The sequence below is a fragment of the Martes martes genome (assembly GCF_963455335.1).
Source record: "Martes martes genome assembly, chromosome: 10".
In the NCBI taxonomy this organism is placed as follows: Eukaryota; Metazoa; Chordata; class Mammalia; order Carnivora; family Mustelidae; genus Martes; species Martes martes.
In genome coordinates, this window is record NC_137898.1 from 46,741,539 (window position 1) to 46,763,226 (window position 21,688).

General features: G+C 38.0%; 1 protein-coding gene across 1 annotated transcript in view; it reads left to right on the forward strand.

Annotated features, from left to right (window-relative positions):
• Positions 1-21,688, forward strand: part of COPB1 (COPI coat complex subunit beta 1) — a 37,918-nt gene that overhangs the window by 13,066 nt on the left and 3,164 nt on the right. Inside the window, exons 8-18 of the mRNA XM_080817679.1 lie at positions 1,746-1,865; positions 3,841-3,948; positions 4,036-4,182; positions 5,191-5,336; positions 6,948-7,044; positions 7,774-7,934; positions 9,280-9,400; positions 13,784-14,011; positions 14,169-14,348; positions 16,780-16,924; positions 18,585-18,704. Coding sequence (XP_080673805.1) covers positions 1,746-1,865; positions 3,841-3,948; positions 4,036-4,182; positions 5,191-5,336; positions 6,948-7,044; positions 7,774-7,934; positions 9,280-9,400; positions 13,784-14,011; positions 14,169-14,348; positions 16,780-16,924; positions 18,585-18,704 — 1,573 coding nt within the window. The remainder of the gene's footprint in view (positions 1-1,745; positions 1,866-3,840; positions 3,949-4,035; positions 4,183-5,190; positions 5,337-6,947; positions 7,045-7,773; positions 7,935-9,279; positions 9,401-13,783; positions 14,012-14,168; positions 14,349-16,779; positions 16,925-18,584; positions 18,705-21,688) is intronic.

The window sequence follows — 21,688 nt, forward strand, 5'->3', positions numbered from 1 at the left end:
AACATTGTGAAATTATTGGATTCCTTACATAGTCCAATCTTTCTTCCTTCTTGCTTTCATACATATATGTGGGGAGAAAGAGAGACAGAATACTAATATTTCTAGTTTCTGGAGAATGCTACTGGTATTTTAAGATCTCTTCCCATGCAGTAAGTATGTTAAAACCTATATCTGGGAAAATGAATTTTGGATCCTACATGATGGATATTAAAAAAAGTTTACAGTGCCTATTTTCAATAATGGAATGTTAGCTTTCTCTTTAATATATTGTATGAAGACTGCATGAGGAATCCTTAATATAGTCAGATAATGAGTAGTTCTTTGAAGCCAGCTTGTATAAATAGGAGACTTGATTGCTATACCTGCCAGTACTTAGAAAAAATTGTTTAACTTTTTATTTTGAAATAATTTTAGACTTACAGAACAACAAAACAGCGAAAGGTATAAAAATAAGACAAACTTCTCATTATCCTTCACCAGCTTCCCATAATGTTTGTGTCTTCATAGCAGTTGTGTAATTGTCAAAATTAAGGAATTACCACTGGAACAAATATTATTAACTAAACTATAGATGTTACTTGAATTCCACTGATTTTATCACTAATCTCCTTTTTTTGTACCAGGATTCAGCCAAGGATCCCACATTTTACGTTTAGTTGTCATGTGTTAGTTTTCTCCAATCTGTGCCACTTTCTCAAGCCTTTTCTTATTTTTCATGACCGTAACACTTTGGAAGAATACTAGGGCAGTTTGTTTGTAAAATGTCCCTCAATTTGAGTTTGTCTAATGTTTTCTGACAGATAGACTGAGGTTATGCATTTTGGGGAAGCATACTATGGAAGTGATGAATCTTTCTCAGTGTAATATATCACGGAGTGTACATGATATTGGAATACTATCAGTGATGTTAACCTTGTTCAGTGGGTTAAGGTGATGCCTGCCAGATTTCTCCACTGTTGAGTTATGATTTTTCCTTTTGTAATCAGTGAATAACGTAGTAAGGTACTTTGAAACTGCAAATATCTTATTTCTCCTCAAACTTATACCAACTAATTTTAGCATTTCTGTACAGCAGTTAGTGATGTGTTATTCTAATAATGACTTTCTATTTCCCTCATTATACATTTATTAACTGGAGTCCTGCAAGAAGAGCTGTCCCTTTACCACCTGCCCTTCTTTCATTCTTCGTATCAGTATGGCTGTTTTATTCTGTATATTATAATCATTATCATTATTTGTTTTATTTATCATACTGTTCCAGCTTTGGCTGTTGGAAGCTCTTTCCGGTTTGCTCCTTTGTCTAATGCTTTTACTGAGTCAGGGTCAGACTTTGTGGTCCTGATTTTTCTGTACCATAATGCAGAAAATTTAAAGACTTTGCACCTAAACTCAAAGATACTCAGTAGCTATATTTTGGCGGATACTCTGTCTGCTTTTTTCTGCCTTGTTCCTTAGCTTCAACCCTTAATTTTTGACTATTAGTATTTCTGTCTATAGCCACCCCTTTTCATTCTTTCAACTTATGATTCTTCTTAACTTTTTTAAACTTGAAAATAATGATATTTATTAGAATTTAGGGAACAGAGGGACACATTCCTTTGGGGAAAATGCATAAACTTTTAGTGCAGGAGTAGTTAATGTATTTTGGCTTCTTTGGAAACTTTTTTTTTCTTTTTCTTATTTTCAGGGTCTGTGTTTAAGATGGATTAATGTGTTCCTAAAATGTGTTTCTTTTTTTTATATAGGCTGCTGCTCAGTGTTACATTGATTTAATTATTAAGGAGAGTGACAACAATGTAAAGCTCATAGTTCTGGATCGATTGATAGAATTAAAAGAGCATCCTGCTCATGAACGAGTACTACAGGTAACTGTTATCTGAAAGAGAGAAATCCTAGATAAAATCTTTCTCAAATTGAGGTAACACTCAAGCCTTGCTATCTTGGTTAACTTAAATTCTTGGAGACTGGGTAGTTTAAATTTTGGTCAGCTAAGGTGTACTCTTGAATCAGCATAGCCTTTTAGAGAATTTGCCATGAAAAATATTTTTAAAATGAATTAATATGTTATCTTATATCTTTTCTATTTGTACTGCATTTGGTATTCTTAACAATAGAGATATATTCATTTTAATTTGAATATAATTTACGGTTTTTGAAAAATAAGCCAACTGAGAATAAAAGGTCAGTCTATGGAATTATCAGCATACCTGTGTAATCTGTGAGCGTAATGATTGTTATAAAAATAGAGGCCCATGACAGCTAAATTCAATGTTGTTCTGGATCAGAGCAGCAACAAAAAGTTTGCTATACGGGACATTATTGGGACAGTTGGAGAAATGAGAATTATAGACTGTATGTTATGTAATATTGTTACCAGTGTCCTCTGAATATGATAATTTGGTTATAAGAGAGTTTATTCTTATTCTTGGGTACACTAAAACGTTAGGTGTTAGGAGAGTGGGATAAATTATATATGGCAGGGACACCTGGGTGGGCTCGGTTAAGCGTCTGCCTTCGGCTCGGGTCTTAATCCCAAGGTCCTGGGATCTAGTCCCGAATCCGGCTCCTTGCTCAGCAGGGAGCCTGCTTCTCCCTCTCTCTCTCTGCTTGTGCTCTCTCTATCTCTGACAAATAAATAAATAAACAAATAAATAAAATCTTCAAAAAAAAAAGGCTATATGGCAAAATATTAACAACTGGTGAGTGTAAGTGAAAGTTATATAGAAATTGGTTTTTGGAACTTTTTTTTTTTAAGATTTTATTTATTTATTTGACAGACAGAGATCACAAGTAGGCAGAGAGGCAGGCAGAGAGAGAGAGAGAGGAGGAAGCAGGCTCCCTGCTAAGCAGAAAGCCCGATGTGGGGCTCGATCCCAGGACCCCGGGACCATGACCCAGCCAAAGGCAGAGGCTTTAACCCACTGAGACACCCAGGCGCCCCAGTTTTTAGAACTTTTTATCAGTGAATTTTTTTCAAAATAAAATTTTAAGTAAAATCACTTCTAAATTAGTTCACTGTATTTTAAAATCTTTATCTGCCATGGTGTTTTTTAAAATACATGCCAGTAAAACATGACATTTTCCTGCAGAGTGAAAATAACATCTCACTTAACGAAATTAATAGTTTGTTGTTTTTTTTTTTAAAGATTTTATTTATTTATTTGAGAGAGAGCATGAGAGGAGAGAAGTCAGTGGGAGAAGCAGACTCCCTGCCGAGCAGGGAGCCTGATGTAGGGACTCGGTCCTGGGACTCCAGGATCATAACCTGAGCCAAAGGCAGTCACTCAACCAACTGAGCCACCCATGCGCCCCAAAATTAATAGTTTCTTAATATTATCCAGTACCAACTCCAAAGACAGATTTCCCCAGGTGTCTCTGAAATACCCCTTTTGTTTGGTTTGTCCAGTCATGACCATATATCTTACCTGGCTATGTCCTTGATGTTTCAGTTGGAGCAGTAATTTTTTTCATGACATGGGCTTGTTGAAGAGACCAGACCAATTGTCCTATAAGAGGCCACTCCTTGAGGATACATCTGATTACTTCTTGGTGGTGTCATTTAGTTTGTTTCTCTAACTTCTGAATTTTCTATGAACTATGAGTTTGATCTAAAGCTTGATAGAGTCACAGTAAACATTTGCAGTTTGAATGCCTTATATGTGATATTATATACTTCATACCGCGTTACATCAGGATACCCAAAATACCTGGTTTTTCGACTACCAGTGATTTTATTACTGATGAAGAATTAAGGTATGATGGTGAGAACCCTCCATTCTGCAGTTAAGATTTTTTTCTCTTAATGTTGGTGTTAATTCTGGATTTCTTGTTCTTTCTCAGGATCTGGTTATGGACATCCTGAGAGTACTGAGCACACCAGACTTAGAAGTACGCAAGAAAACTCTGCAGTTAGCACTGGATCTCGTCTCTTCTAGGAATGTTGAAGAGGTAAAACAAAACTCTGACAGCACTGTTGTAAGCTGTCAGGCCAAACATGGTATTATAATTCCCACTTATTTTTACTTTGTTCTCCAGTTGGTTATTGTTTTGAAGAAGGAAGTGATTAAAACAAATAATGTGTCTGAGCATGAGGATACTGACAAATACAGACAACTCCTTGTGAGAACATTGCACTCCTGTTCTGTCCGATTTCCGGATATGGCTGCAAATGTTATTCCTGTGGTATGTAATTCTGATGACTTTAATTTTGAAAATCTCTAAAGGAGTATAAAGTTTTAGTTATTTAGCAGTTAAACTGTTTAGTAGAATCACTAAATCTTGTTGTCAGAAGTGATCTTTCTGTTCGCCCTTAAGCTCAGAAGCATAAGGAATCTGACTTCTTTCTCTTACATCTTCATCAAAAAAGTAAACACACAAAAATACAATGACAAAAATACCTCCACATGTTATTATAATTGATGTTTGTTACAGTTACCTATGGTAAAATTATGCTGTGTATAGATATCATTCAGTAGCACAAACAAGTATTTCTTTCAAATAGTTTTACCTCTTTAAAGTTGAAGGATTTTTGTTATAGGAAAAAAATATATGTACTTAGAATCACTGGCTTCTGCTACTGTCAGATAGATGAAATATGTTATTGTAATTTGAAATTTTGTCTTTGAACCCGAGATTTTCTCTGAAATGATTTTACTTTTTTTTTTGAAATTATTTTACTTTTAGTTACAACTTAGAAGTATCCAATTAATTTATTTTGAGTTGCGTATTTCCAGCTTTTGTTTCATAGGGAGTTTTTTTGTTGTAAACTTGGCTGCACAAAACCCAGAAAAGACATTGTGACTTCCTTTACATAGTAGTGCGTGTTTCTCAACTTACATTTTGTTATATGTTTTAAAATTATTATATTCTTTGTAAAGTTGTTTACTTCTTAGAACTTGGATAATTTTCTTTCTGAAAATTGTATAACTTATGGGGTGCCTGAATGGCTCACTCAGTTAGATGTCTGACTCTTGATTTCAGCTCAGGTCATGATCTCAGGGTCCTGAGATTGAGTCCTATGTAGGACTCAGTGCTCAGTGTGGGGTCTGCTTGAGATTCTTTCTCGCCCTCTTCCTCTGCCCTTCCCCTGACTTGTGTGCACGTGTCCCTCACTGTCTCTCAAATAAATAAATAAATCTTTCTAAAAAATTATCTGACCTTTATCTTGTTGTCCTTTTTTTTCCCTTTCAGTTAATGGAATTTCTCAGTGACAATAATGAAGCAGCAGCTGCTGATGTCTTGGAGTTTGTTCGTGAAGCCATTCAGCGCTTTGATAACCTGAGAATGCTTATCGTTGAGAAGATGCTTGAAGTCTTTCATGCTATTAAATCTGTCAAGTAGGTTTAAAGTCTGTTTAAATGTAAGGTCAAGTAAGCAATTTACCAGTTTCTATCTTTAAAGGGTCAGTGGATGGGACGCCTGGGTGGCTCAGTTGGTTAAGCAGCTGCCTTCTGCTCAGGTCATGATCCCAGCGTCCTGGGATCGAGTCCCACATCGGGCTCCTTGCTCGGCAGGAAGCCTGCTTCTCCCTCTGCCTCCGTCTGCCAGTGCTCGCTCTCTCTCTCTCTCTCTCTGACAAATAAATAAATAAAATCTTTAAAGGGTCAGTGGATTGAAAATGTAAGGGAGAAGAAATGAATCAAGATACTCATGTCAATATAAGTATCACAATAGACATCCCCTCACCCCACCCTCAGTAAATCCATAATCTGTGCACAAAAATTTGCTTTTGTAAGTGTGATTTAGCTAGGTTTCTCTACCCTTATTTCCTCTAAAACATGGTGAATCATCAAGTGACTAAGGAACATATTTTTAAAGTGTATCACTTTTGGAATATCATTATTTATATCCCCCATTAGTATTTATTGAAGTGAGAGATTGAAAATGCAGACTAAATCTGACATAATGCATTTCCCTTAAATAGCCTTTGCTAATGAGAAAGGACTGTTGCATCCAAATTTAATTCATTTAAAGCATCTGATGAATTATATTGCATTATATTCATGTTGGCTAGAAAAGAAAGGGCCACTGTAAAATTGTTTTTATGATGTAATGTATTGATATTTCTGGAAGTGAGAAAGATTTGCTTCCTTTGTGAGGAAAAAAAAATCATACCAAAGTTTTGCCTTTAGTGGCTATCATCTCTTAGAACTTTAGTTTCTAAAATGTTCTCTTGAATAAATTTAATGAAAATCTTAAGGAAAAGGTAACTGAAGACTTTATTCAGTTTAACACTCAACTAGAGAATTGTTGCTTTCTTTATGTTTTTGGAGTGTTTTAATTACTGATCCTTTGCACTCCCTCCTTATCCATTATTCTGCTCAGCATCTTGCCTTTTCTTTTCAGTGACTACAAATAAGTGAATTACTTTTTACATCAAAGTTATGTAATTTTTATCTATTTTTATTTTTATTTTTTTAAAGATTTTTTATTCATTTTTTTGACAGAGATCACAAGTAGGCAGAGAGGCAGGCAGAGACAGGGGGGGAAAGCAGGCTCCCTGCCGAGCAGACAGCCTGATGCGGGGCTCGATCCCAGGACCCTGGGACCATGACCTAAGTCGAAGGCAGAGGCTTTAACCGACTGAGCCACCCAGGCGCCCCAGTTATGTACTTTTTATAATAGTAAATGATAAAAGTTACCTTAACTCTGTCCTAAATGGAGGATAACACCTTTCTGGGAGATATTTTGTTATTCTTACTGATGAGTTTACCAATTTTAAAGTGTTCCTAATAATAATGGTGAGAATACTTACTTTCCTTTTGAAGCTTGTGATTTCTGGAGAGAATCAAACTTAGTGTCTTTGTTACATTCCTTCTTAAAATTTCATCCGTAGTCCCTTGGAACTGCAGAATCTGTTTTCTGCTTCAGCTTAAATTCACAGAGAAAGATCTCTCCTTTAAGATTTGCTAGCAGTGTCAGTGTTTCAGAACTTGTTCTTCCCTTAGGATTTACCGAGGAGCATTATGGATCCTGGGAGAATACTGTAGTACCAAGGAAGACATTCAGAGTGTGATGACTGAGGTCCGCAGGTCCCTTGGGGAGGTATGTTTTACTTTAGTAAATGCTACTGTATATGGTGATTTTTACTTTAGTAAATCTGACTTTTATGTGGTGGTTTGCTTTTGTATTTTTATTTAGTAGTGTTGGAGTTAAAAACACTAAAAAAATGTGTTTTAATTACCCAGATAAAGCTTAGAGGCTGTGGGATAATAGGGGCATCCCTCTCCCTACATGGAGCTATAACACCTGTTTTATTGTCTGCTTATTTACCCTTTCAGGTAAGATTCTATTTGAAGAAAAGATTATTTGTTTAGAAAAAGGAAAGACTTTTAAAACTCTGTGTTAGCCTGTGTATTCTGAAAGGAGAAAGCGAGTATTACAGGAACCCTGCTAACATTAGACTATTTATGTACTAAAACTGGCAGTGTTTCCTCATCCAAATAACCATATGGTAGAATAGGAAGAAGTGTTTGTGAGGAGACCTGGGTTACAGTCTTGTTTCCACCATTAATTAACCCCAGAACCTTGGATATAAATTTCTTCACCTGACTGGACTTGAGGTTTTTCACTTGGGAAGAAAAGGAAAAACAGGAATTTCACTTAGGAAAAAAAGAAAAATTTCTTTCCTTGGGACGGAAAGAAGATTGAATGCAGAGTTGCAAAAATCCCCTTGGGGGAATTGCCTTCTCCATAGAAATGATTGAATATTTAAAAATGATTTGGCTTGCTATTGATATTATTACTAGACTGATGTTTCCAATTGATTTTTAGATCCCAATTGTAGAGTCAGAAATAAAGAAAGAAGCTGGCGAATTAAAACCTGAAGAGGAAATAACTGTGGGGCCGGTTCAGAAGTTGGTAACTGAGATGGGCACCTATGCAACTCAGAGTGCACTTAGCAGTTCTCGACCCACGAAGAAAGAGGAAGAAAGGTAATCTGCAGCACCTGTGCCCTACCATCTATACTTTTTAAACTATTACTCCTGAGTATAGAACAGTCAAGTGATTTTTTTTCCTCTTATTTGCTTTTTGGAAATCTTTGGCATTTAAGATACTTGAAAGGAGGATGTTTAATTTCTCTTAGGAATTGCATTGATGGTTTTACTCCTCTGCTTCCTAAAACTGTTTTCATTGAAATAACTGTTCTATTTAAAATTATATTACTCATATAGAAATTGCTAAGTGGAGTGGCAACTGGGTGGCTCAGTCAATTAAGCATCTGATTTTGGCTCAGGGTCCTGGGATCGAGCCCCACATTAGGCTCTCCAGTCAGTGGGGAGTGTGCCTCTCCCTCACCCTCTATCCCTCTCCCTGTTTGTGCACACGTTCTCTCTCTCAAGTAAATAAATAAAATCCTTAAAAGAAGATTTAAAGAAAATGCTAAGTGGAGGTAACTGTGAATTTTGTTGCCTGTGTTAGTGCTTCAAAATGCATATTTTGAAGATTTTCCACCTAATTGATGGAATAAAATTTTAAATTTTTTGCCTTATTTTGCTCTCTAATATTATATTATAATATAATATTAGATTATAATATAATATATATATATATTATAATATTATATTATATTTTGCTCTCTAATATTATAATGAGCATGATATAATGCCTAGGGACACCTGGGTGGCTCAGTTGGTTAAGCATCTGCCTTCGGCTCAGGTCATGGTCCCGGCGTCCTGGGATCGAGTCCCACATTGGGCTCCTTGCTCGGCAGGGAGCCTGCTTCTCCGTCTGCCTCTGCCTACCACTCTCTGCCTGTGCTCGCTCGCTTGCTCTTTCTAACAAAAAACAAAACAAAACAAAACAAAAAGCCTAAAATTTTAATGGTTGCTTACTATATGCTAGGCATTGTACTAAGTAGTTTGTCTCTTGTAATCTTTAGCAACTCATTGAGATACAGTTTATTATAATCCCCATTTTATAGAAGAGGAATTTGAGGCTTAGGAAGGTTTGTAACTTACCCATAGGGACACAATAAATAGATAAGCTGGAATTTGAATGTAGCTCTTTGGCTCTAGTACATAGACTTGAAATCATTTTCTCTTTCCATATTGACTTGGCTCTAGTTCTTTTGAAGATAAGTTGTAAAACCATGTATATTTTCCTTTTTCCATTTTCCATTGTATTTTCCTTCTAAAAGCTAAAGAGGGAGCTAATTGAGATCCTCTTCACTGAAGGGTAGCAGTGAGAGTGTTAAATAAGCTTATTTGAATCATTTTTGCAAAAGCTGTATGCTGCTTAAGAAATGATTGGATTTCATTTTCCTTGATTGCTTTGCAGACCTCCCCTGAGAGGCTTCCTTCTGGATGGAGATTTCTTTGTTGCTGCCTCCCTTGCCACAACTCTGACCAAGATAGCCTTGCGCTATGTAGCTTTGGTTCAGGAGAAGAAAAAGCAAAATGTAAGTTTATTTATCCTTCATTTACCCAGCACATGTTGAGTGCCTACCATATGCATTGGACAGTGAAGGACCTAAAAGTGATTGCTGAAGTTCTTATCATTAAAGAGCTTATGGTAATGGGGGAAATGGACATAGTAATATAATGTTATTGTAAAATTGACAAACTAATACAATAATGTTACCTTGTAATTAGTCCAGTGGAAGAGATGTAAGGGCTTACAAAGTCAGTCATTTTCTTGCTAGGACCAGTCAAGGCCCAGAGAAGGAAAGACCTCTCTCTCTCAAGCGTTTTCATCCAAAGAGTCATTGTCTGTCTTATCCCAGAAATGTCTCTTAAATGTGTTTTCATTTCTACAGTTTATGCCTTCATCATAGCTTCTGACCCATTCTGACTATACACTCATTGACAGTAATCCATTTCTATTTCCCCCAACCTTTTGTGCTGTTTTCCTGCCTTTTATTTCTGTGTGTCATGCTATCAGCCCTACCATGCATTGCTATTATTTTTGCTTTAAACAGTTAAAAATTATTTGTGTGTGTATTTATATACATATATAGGCATCATTTATTTTATTTTTATATTTTTTTACATTTCTTATTTAGTATATGGCTGGGCTTGGGTATGAAGAGGGGCATAATTAGTTGTAAGAAGTCGAGAGGTGGGAATAGGACGAAGTTCAAGTACCTTTCTGGGTGCCTTTTTTTTGGGCATTTTTTTTCTTTCCAATAAAATATACATAATGTAAAGTTTACCACTTTAACCATTTTTAAAAGTGCCGCTTAGTGACATTAAGTACATTCATATTGTTGCGCAGCCATTACCACCATCCATCTTCAGAACTTCATCATCCCAAATTGAAACTGTACCCAGTGAACAATAATCCTATCAGAGTCCTCCCCACCAGTCCCTGGCAACCACAATTCTGCTTTCTGCCTGTATGAATTTGCCTGTTCTACATACCTCATATAAGTAGCATCATAAAAATTTGTCCTTCACAACTGGTTTATTTTGCTTAGCGTAATGTTTTCAAAGTTCATCCATATATGGGGCGCCTGGGTGGCTCAGGGGGTTAAGCCTCTGCCTTCGGCTCAGGTCATGATCTCAGGGTCCTAGGATGGAGTCCCGCATTGGGTTCTCAGCTCAGCCAGGAGCCTGCTTCCTCCCTCTCTCTTCCTGTCTCTCTACCTACTTGTGATCACTTGCTCTCTCTGTCAAATAAATAAATAAAAATCTTTAAAAAAAAAGTTCATCCATATAGTAGCATGTGTCAGAATTTCTCTCCTTTTTTTTTTTTTTTTTAAGATTTTATTTATTTATTTGACAGAGAGAGATCACAGTAGACAGAGAGGCAGGCAGAGAGAGAGAGAGGGAAGCAGGCTCCCTGCTGAGCAGAGAGCCCGATGCGGGACTCCATCCCAGGACCCTGGGATCATGACCCGAGCCGAAGGCAGCGGCTCAACCCACTGAGCCACCCAGGCGCCCTCCTTTTTAAGCTTGTATAATGTGCTGTTTTTGTTTACGTATTCATCTGTTGTAAATAGTCAATATTCTTTTTTTTTTTTTTTATTAATTTGACAGTGAAATCACAAGTAGGCAGACAGATGGCAGAGAGAGAGGGGAAGCCGGTTCCCTGCTGAGCAGAGAGCCCGATGTGGGGCTTGATCCCCAGGACCCTGAGATCATGACCTGAGCCAAAGGCAGAGTCTTAACCCACTGAGCCACCCAGGTGCCCCAAGAGACTTTTTAAAAGTTATTTATTTATTTAAGAGCAAGAGAGCAAGTGAGAGCACGAGTTGGGGGTGGGAAAAGGGGCAGAGGCCAAGGGAGAAGTAGGCTCCCTGCTGAGCAGAGAGCCCGATGCCGGACTTGATCCCAGAACCCTGGGATCATGGCCTAAGCTGAAGGTAGATGCTTAACCAACTGAGCTACCCAGGTACCCTTTGCTTTAACTTTTCTTATAGTGATGTCTGTTGACAGTTAATTTTCTTAGTTTTTGTTTGTCTGAAATAGCCTTATTTTTCCTTCATTTTTGAAAGATACCTTTATGGATATAAATGGACGGCTTTTTTCTTTTGGTTCTATAAAGAGGTTACTCCATTGTCTTCTGGTTTGCAGTTTACTATAAAGATGTAGCACAAGTATCTTCTGGCTTTCTGATGAGAAGCCTGCTCTCATTCTTACACCTCTATGTGGATGTGTCCTTTTCCCTCTGGCTGGTTTTAGATTTTCTCCCTATCATAGGTTTCAGTAGTTTGATTAGGGTTTGTCTTGGTGTGGTTTTCTTCATGTTTCCTTTGTTTCTGGTTCATTGAGCTTCTTGGATGTGCAGGTTTATAGTTTTCATTAAATGTGGGAACTTTGGGGCCACATTTTTTTTTTAAGATTTTATTTATTTATTTGACAGAGAGAGAGACAGTGAGAGCAGGAACACAAGCAGGGGGAGTGGGAGAGGGAGAAGCAGGCTTCCCGCTGAGCAGGGAGCCTGATGTGGGGCTCGATCCAGGACCCTGGGATCATGACCTGAGCTGAAGGCAGACGCTTAATGACTGAGCCACCCAGGTGCCCCTTGGCCATGATTCTGTAGCTATTTTTTCCTGTCTCTTCCCCTTTCTTCTTCTTCTGGAGACTGTATCCAGACTCAGGATTATTACACTCATTCTTCTGCTCGTTTGTTCCCAGGCCTCTGGGAGTCTTTTCAGGCATGTGTGCAGAGTATCACTTAGCCAAAGATGGGTTGGCAGGGATATAGAGCATGTGTTGGGATAATTGTACGCAATACTAAAAAAGCAAGTTGGAGTCAGTTGTGGAAACCGTGAATAGCAGGCAAGGTAGTACAAACTTCAACATGAAGGCTATCGGAAGTCACTGAAGGTACTTGCATGTAGAGTGAAGTGATTGGTGCACAATAAGGATTAAGATAGCAGCAGCAAGGCTTCACACTTTGCGCCACCAGTAATGGGGCAACCTGACATTATGTGCTCCTAATGCAATACAGTAAGAGATATAAAACACCACCTATCAATATTCTAACCCAAAATGGGGGACATTCTACAAAACTGGCCTAGCCATTTAAAAAAAGTCATTGTGATGGGAAACAGTACAAAGAATCGGGGGGACTGATCTAGGTTAAAAGGGACTAAAGAGAATAACAGCCAAATAAAATGCATGAAGCTGATCCTGTATTAAAAAAAAAAAAAACCATAGGGGCGCCTGGGTGGCTCAGTGGGTTAAAGCCTCTGCCTTCAGCTCAGGTCATGATCCCAGGGTCCTGGGATCGAGCCCCACATCGGGCTCTCTGCTCGGCAGTGAGCCTGCTTCCTCCTCTCTCTCTGCCTGCTTGTGATCTCTGTCTGTCAAATAAATAAATAAAATCTTTAAAAAAAATAAAACATAAAAACACTTGGTGATGTTAGGAAAATTTGTTTAAGTGTAAAGTTTTTGGGATTGTTCTGTTTTTCAGGTAAGATAATGATACTGTGGTTCTAAAGGAGACTGTCCTGATTCTTAAGAGATTTATGCTAAAGTGCTTATAGGGTGAAGAACCCTTCTTTCATATGTTTAGCCAAAAAAGTAAGTGTACATGAATAGTTAGAATAAGAAGGCAGATATGGCATAATGTAAGCAACTGGTCAAGTGTATCTATTCTTTTAACTTTTCTGTAGTTGGAATTTTTTTAAAAATTTTTTAGAGATTTTATTTATTTATGGGCGCCTGGGTGGCTCAGTGGGTTAAAGCCTTTGCCTTCGGCTCAGGTCATGATCCCAGGGTCCTGGGATCGAGCCCCCGCATCGGGCTCTCTGCTCAGCAGGAAGCCTGCTTCCCTTCCTCTCTCTTTGCCTGCCTCTCTGCCTACTTGTGATCTCTGTCAAATAAATAAATAAAATCTTAAAAAAAAAAGATTTTATTTACTTATTTGACAGAGAGAGGGAGAGAGAGAACATAAGCAGGGGAACTGCAGGGAGAGGCAGAGGGAGAAGCAGGCTTCCTGAGGAGCAGGGAGCCCGACGCCAGGCTCCATCCCAGGACCCTGACCTGAGCCAAAGGCAGATGCTTAACCACCTGAGCCATACAGGTGCCCCTATAGTTGGAATTTTAAAAAAGACAGCATTGGCATGTGAAGGGATTAGAGTAAGGGAAAACAGTTAAAAAGCTGTTGCTGTCTTTCAGTTGAAAGTTAATGAAGGTATTGGAAGGTGGAGGTTATAAAGATAGGAATGAAAAGGGTACATCAAACATATGGAGATAAAAATCTAAAGCATTTGAATTCTTATTCAGGTGAAGTGAAAATTAGGTTTATTTTTTGGATTGTGAAGTTACAATAAAGTGACATTACTGAATTGGAGAACCATGACAGTAAATAATCCATTTCTTTACTTTTCTAGTCTTTTGTTGCTGAGGCTATGTTGCTCATGGCCACTATCCTTCATTTGGGAAAATCCTCTCTTCCTAAGAAGCCAATTACAGATGATGATGTAGATCGAATTTCCCTGTGCCTCAAGGTCTTGTCTGAATGTTCACCTTTAATGAATGACATTTTCAATAAGGAGTGCAGGCAGTCCCTTTCTCACATGTTGTCTGCTAAACTCGAAGAAGAGAAATTATCCCAGAAGGTAAGGTATTTATGAGTACGTACTAAAAGTGGTTTGTGGGTTTTTAAAAAATTCTGTTGGTTTTTCAGTTCTATGTGAGGGCTATCCCTATTATAGGTCTACAGAAAGCTGTCTTTTTTTCCATATTAAAGAGAGATGTATTGTTTTCTCAACACAGAAAGAATCTGAAAAGAGGAATGTGACAGTACAGCCCGATGACCCCATTTCCTTTATGCAACTAACTGCAAAGAATGAAATGAACTGCAAGGAAGATCAGTTTCAGCTGAGCTTGCTGGCAGCAATGGGCAACACACAGAGGAAAGAGGCAGCAGATCCCCTGGCATCTAAACTTAACAAGGTAACAAAATGTCAAATACACTGGTAAATTATTTAAATGAGCCACTTAAGAAAGTAGTAATTAGGAAGTGGCTAGTCCCAATGTTTTTTAAAAGAAAAAATAACTTGTTATAAAGCATCAGTTTTTTCAAGTCACTGTGATTGATAGGCTCATGAAACAGGAATTAAAATTCAGATGCTGGGGCATCTGGGTGGTTCAGTTGGTTAAGTATCTGCCTTCAGCTCAGGTCATGGTCGCAGGGTCCTGGGATCCAGCCCTGTGTCGGGCTCCCAGCTCCGTGGAGAGCCTGCTTCTCCCTGTCCCTCTGCTACTCCTGCAGATTGTGCTGTCTCTCTCTCTCAAATGAATAAATAAAATCTTTAAAAATAAATAAATAATACTCAGATGCTGATATTTTACTGTACACTAGTACTATACGTCTAGTAGATGGTTTTATAACTCGTTTCAGTTGTGTGTGGAATCATAGACTAACACGTAAACTGGGAGATCAATGAAGATTAACTAAAACTTAAAAAAACATTTATTTCGATGTGGTGTTTAAACTCACAACCCTGAGATCAAGGCCTGAGCAGATAGTAAGAGTTGGACACGTAACTGACTAAGCCACCCAAGCCCCTAAAGATTAACTAAAACTTAAAGGGCTGGGCTCTGGCCTCTGACACCCTGCCCTGTTTCTCCTGTCCCCTGTTACTTTAAACAGGACAGCTCCACTTTTATATTCTTAGTGTATTGACTTCCATGTCAGATTTTATAGAGAAAGTTTTCCTACTCTTAAAATATATAAATTTACAAGTCAGACTCAAATAGTCCCTTCTATTAGATGAGTAAACAGTCTTTAATTGGTCCAAGATAAGGTCAGTAGTAGAATTAGAACTACTAAAACACTTTCTCTCCGTTAAATTTGGGAATTGATGTTGATAATATTACAGTTATACATTTTTAAATTTTGTAATAAATTTATAATAAATAATTATAAAATTATAAAATTTGTATAATATTAAACTTATTCTCTTAACTGTCCTTAAGTGTACAGTTCAGTGGCACCAAGTATGTGCACATCATTGTGTAGCCATCACTATCATCCCATCCATCTCCAGCACTTTTTTCATCTTGTAAAGCTAAGACTCATGCCCATTGAATAGTAACTCCCCACACTCCCTTCCCCTTAGTCGCTGGAAACCACTAGTCTGCTTTCTATCACTATGAATTTGATTGCTCCAGGTACTTTATATTAGTAGAATCATATAGTATTTGCTCTTTCGTGACTGGCTTATTTCACTTAACATAATGTCTTCAAGGTTCATCCATACTGTAGAATGTTGTCAGAATTTCCTATTTAAGGCTGCATGATATTCCATTATGAATATATACTACATATTGTTTATCCATTTATCTGGTGATAGACACTTGGGTTGCTTCCACCTTTTGGCTATTGTGAATAATGCTGTTATGAACATGGACCACAAATATCTCTTTGAGGCACTAATTTCATTTCTTTTGGGTTATACCCAGAGGTGAAATTGCTGGATCGCAAGTCCCTTATCAGATGTATGGTTGGCAAATATTTTCTCCCATTCCATAGGTTGCCTTTTCACTCTGTTAATAATGTCCTTTGATGACAAAAAATTTTCATTTTGATATGATCCAGTTTTTTTTTTTAAGATTTTATTTATTTATTTATTTATTTATTTGATAGAGCGTGAGAAAGAGCAGGAAAGGGGAGAAGGTCAGAGGGAGAAGCAGACTCCCTGCGGAGCTGGGAACACAATGCAGGACTCGATCCCAGGACTCTGCAATCATGACCTGAGCTGAAGGCAGTCTCTCAACCAACTGAGCCACCCAGGCGCCTGATATAATCCAGTTTTAGTCTATTTTTTGTTGCACCTAGTTTTGGTGACAATATTAAGTTTAAAGTGCTGTACTCGGGGTTTTTTGTTTTTGTTTTTTGGTTTTTTTTACTTTGGTTGTGGGGGAAGCATATAAAATTTATCTTCGTGGAATTACAAGCATTTCTTGCTGTATAATCTATTTAGTTCTTGAATTTAGGTAGCAGGGACTACCGTGTGATTTGGATTTTATTTAGTTCCCAAGTTTTGGAGAGCAACTAGTGAATTGAGATACTGAGGGATTTATCTGCAAATGTATCCGAATCTATTCAGTCCTTAAATTGAGATCATGTTTAAGGTATTTGCTCAACATATTTAACATCTTTTTCCTACTGAACTATAAACTCTAGTACCTGTTAGTTCTAATGTCCCATTTGCAATTACCACCTCTATAATACACAACAATTTTATTGTATCAGTTTCAAAATGACTTGTCTGATCTAAGCACATCTGTTAATTACCTAACAGACTTAGTCATTTGGCTAGGATATGTTTGGTTAAATTGTCTCAGTCACTTGATTTTTCTCTTTATTTTTGTTTAACAGGTCACCCAGTTGACGGGTTTCTCAGATCCTGTATATGCAGAAGCTTATGTTCATGTTAACCAGTATGATATTGTCCTGGATGTACTTGTTGTAAACCAAACCAGTGATACTTTGCAGAACTGCACTTTAGAGTTAGCTACTCTGGGTAAGGAAATTTACCATAAAGGAAAGATTTTGTTATATAGTAAGTCTATATGACAGATTATTAAGAGATATGTACAAGTTTTGTATAAGAAATCTTTTTAGTATAAGAACTTTTTTTTAAAAAGATTTTATTTATTTATTTGACAGAGAGAGACACACAGCGAGAGAGGGAAGACAAGCAGGGGAGTGGGAGAGGGAGAAGCAGGCTTCCCGCTGAGCAGGGAGCCCGATGTGGGGTTTGATCCCAGGACCCTGGGATCATGACCTGAGTTGAAGGCAGTCGCATAACCAACTGAGCCACCCAAGCACCCCAGTATAAGGATTTCTAATCAAGGCTTAGTTTTACATTTAATATTTAGTCTCCTTCAGCTCCAATTTTCTGAACCTCTGTGGTACTTGACTTTCTTAGGTTTTTGCTCTTGGTACATCCAGATGGGTTTATTCAGTGAGCTCACCCTAGCAAATGTCAGTTTTTCTAGATAAAAATAAGAGTTGTTTAACTTACAGATTTATCACGTGGCTCACTTAGTTAAATTTTTAATTGCCTTAGAACAGAACTAGGTAATTTCTGAGTCTATAGCTGATACCTACCACATGTAACCAAAGTAATATATTATTATTTCAATTAGAAACTTGAGGTGTGTTTTTCTTCTTAATAAAAACACATGAATCTTACTCTCTCTGACCACTTATACAGTGGCTTTGAGGTTGGAAAATATAAATTGTATATAGAAACAGTACAGTGAGTGCCAGGGCATCTAGGTGGCTCAGTCAGTTAAATGGCGGCCTTCGTCAGGTCATGATCCCAGGGTACTGGTGTTGAGCCCCACATTGGGCTCCCTGCTCAGCAGGGAGCCTGCTTCCCCATCTCTCTCTGCCTGCCTCTCTGCCTACTTGTGATCTCTCTTTCTCTGTCAAATAAATAAATAAAATCTTCAAAAAAATTTATTTAACAGAGAGAGTATAAGCAGGGAGAGGGACAGATGGAGTGGGCGAAGCAGACTCCCTGCCAAGCATGGTGCCTGATGTGGAACTTGATTACAGGACCCTGGCATCATGACCTGAGCCTAATGCAGATGCTTAACCAACTGAGCCACCCAGGTGTCCCAGTAAAATCTTAAAAAAAAAAAAAAAGGTGCAGTGCCTCTAGGAAATTCCATGTGGCTTTTAAGCAAGAGTTAAAGGACTTTAAAATATCAAGGGAAAAGATAACTTCTACCCTATCTTCCTCAGCATAGCTTGATGCCTCTATAAAGAACTATGTTCCTAAGAATTTATAAATCTTCTGTGGATTATCATTCTTTGTAATGGAGTCCATAGTTTAAGACTTAAGCTTTTTGAGAACTTTATACTCAATCATTGAAAAAGAATGGTAAGCCCAAAGTACACACATACACACGCACAAACTAATTCTGAGGAACCTAATACTTTTTCAAAGAAAATGTGCAAATTGATGTGAATAATAAGGTGTTAAATGATTTCTTTATTTTGTCCTCAAAATATTTGAATCATAACTCTTCTCTTGTTCCTTACTTTGCTAGAAGCTATTAAGCTGCATACATTTGAAGATTTTATTTTTTGGGAGATAAGATTTATGATTTGAGAGATATATATGTGATTTAATGTATATTTTAACCATATCTAAACCATATCTTTTTTAGGGGATCTGAAACTTGTGGAAAAACCATCTCCTTTGACTCTTGCTCCTCATGATTTTGCGAATATTAAAGCTAATGTTAAAGTAGCATCAACAGAAAATGGAATAATTTTTGGTAATATAGGTAAGGAATTGTTTTATAGCATGTGATCTTCTTATTAAAGGATATCTGTAATAAGCAGTTGTATGACATTTCTTGAGGACAGGACCTGAGTCCATTCATTCACTCTTTCATTTATGGGGGCACCTACTATTCTACTAAGCTTTGTACTGTGTTTGTGGATGAACAGAAATGAACCATAGAGAGATTGTCCTCAAGAAACTGCCAAGCAAAAGAAGGAAATAGTTAAGTAAAATATATTTAAGTACAATACAATGTGAGAGGTTCTAGCTTATATACTATGTGCTTTGCTATCAGAAGAAAAATGCTAACCATACAGAAGGCTTTATAGAGGAGGTGGATATGTTATCAAAGGATAATGTTTGAACTGAGTTTAAAATTTGTATAGGCATAGGTTGCATAGGAACGTGGGGACTAACTTATATGGAGGCATTCAGTCAGTCAAATAAGCATTTTTTTTTTAAGTAAGTTCTGTGGTAGGGATGGGGCTACCACGGTGGGGGCAAAAGATCTCTCCTCAGGTAATACGTGGTAGAGTGAGGGAAGACAGATAAGCAGAATAAATATGTGTAATACATAATGGTAAGTACTACAAAGGAAGCTTGTGTGAGGTAAAGCTGGAGTCTGTGTAGAATTTAGTCATTTTTCTCAAAGTGGTGGTAGAGTGGGGAGGGAAGGTTAGGAAAGGCTTTGTGGAACAACTAATGCTCACGTGGCATTCTGAAAGATTAGTTAAGTGTTCTGCAGATAGGATTCAGCCAGAACAAATGCAAGTAGTTTGATACAGTTGGAGTTTAAAGTGGGCTTGAGGGTAGTCGTTTAAAAAATGAGGTTAGGGGGGGCGCCTGGGTGGCTCAGTGGGTTGGGCCTCTGCCTTCGGCTCAGGTCATGGTCTCAGGGTTCTGGGATCGAGCCCCATATCGGGCTCTCTGCTCAGCAGGGAGCCTGCTTCCCCCTCTCTCTCTGCCTGCCTCTCTGCCTACTTGTGATCTCAATCTCTCTCTCTTTCTGTCAAATAAATAAATAAATAATCTTTTTTAAAAAATTAGGTTAGGAAGGTTAGCGGGAGCTCAGTTTTACTTGTCATGCTGGGGATTTCAGACTTAGTCCTGGATATAAAGGGTTAGAGCCATTAGGGAATTCTCAGTGAATTACATGATTACATTTCTTTCTTCCTTCCTTCTCTTCTCTTCTCTTTTCTCCTTTCTCTTCTATTTCTTTCTTTCCTTTCCTTTTCTTTCCTTCTTTTCTTTCTTTCTTTCTTTCTTTCTAAGAGAGAGAGCGTGTGCACATGAGCAGGGTGGCGGGGGAGGGGGCAGAGGGAGAGGGAGAGAGAAAATCTTAAGCAGGCTTCACACTCAGCACAGAGACTGATGTGGGGCTCAACCTCAGGATCCTGAGGTCATGACCTGAACTGAAATCAAGAGTCGGATGCTTAATCAGCTGAGCCACCCAGGCACGCCCGTTATTAAACATTTCTGTGATAGCACTGTAGAAAACCAGTTAGAAGAGGCAGAAACTACTAACTAGTAGACTGTTGTAGTAGAACAGGTGAGAGATGACAGAGCTCATGCAGTAGTGGTTGGATTGGAGAGAAGGGCTGAATATTACCAATATTAAGGAGAGAGAATGCCCAGGACATGGACTGATTGAAGAGGGAGTGACTAGAGTAACCCTCAAATTTTTTTATTGGGTTTATTGTGTTGAAATTTTTGGCAATCACCAAAACAGAATATAGGAGAGAAGAACAAATTTGAGAGCGAGACTAAGGTAAATCTTGAGCAGCTTGAGTATTATCTCAAGCTTGGATATCTAAAGATGTCTAAGGGCAATTTGATATGAGTGTGGCACTTGAATAGGAGGTCTCAACTAGAGATAAGTACTTGTTTGAAAACCATAGAAATGGAAGAAATCACTAAGGGCATAAAGTGAGAAGAGGGGAGATTTGAAAACTGAATCTAAGAGAACAGCAATATTGAAAACTTGGTCAAATGAGGAGAATCCTACAAAGGTACCTGAAATGTGATAGAGAAGTAAGGAAAAATCTGCCAAAAGTATCTGGAGTTGCAAAAGGTCAAGTAACAGGAAGTCTGAAAGAAGAGTCCTTTGGCTTTGATGATCAGTGAAATTAAACACTGCTTGTGGAATATCTTGGGCAGTGGTGGGTGGGTTGAAGCCTTGGAGATGGAGAAATAAGGACAGTGAGTGTAGGCTGTTCTGAGTGTAGAACTGTGGTTTTGATAAGAATGAGAGAGGGCAGTAGATGGAAGAAAGGGGATGAGGGAGAATTTTTTTTTAAGGTGGGTATGTTTATAGACTAAGGGAAGAACCAGTAGAGAATATGAAGGTAAAAACGTAAGAGTGAGGTAGGTAATGATTGCTGGAGTGATGTCCTGAACCAGAGCAGGGATCACAGGTGGCAGGAAATACGAATCTAGAAGAGAAGAGACAGCACTTCCCTGATATGAAGGGTAGGGAGGTGAGTGTGGATTCAGAGAGAGAGATTTGTTTTTAGATGTGGAGCTAGAAATTAAACTTATTTTCAGTGACCTCAGTTTTCACTGAAAGTAGATAGAGTAGGGGAATGTCAAGAGAGGAGGCTAGGAGGAGGAAACATAGGCTCCAATCAGATGACAACTTTCTGCTGTATATAAGGCAGTCATAGAAGTAAATAATCTTGTATTATTAAGTACTGTGGCTTCTCAATATTCATTCAGAAATATTAGTTAGGCACCTCTGAGGGAATACTGCTGTTTACCTGCTACATACATACTGACTGAGTTTTAATCCTGGCCCTGCCACTTAATCAGATCTGTGACCTTGAGCAACTTACGTGACCTAAAGAGGTCACGTTTCCTCATCCATAACATGGATAATGATAACACCCAAACGTAAGATTGAAGAGACTATTTAAGAGGTAAATCTTTGTGAAGCATTTAAAATACAGCCCAGGATAGACTAAGCATTATATAAATAGTTGGTTAATA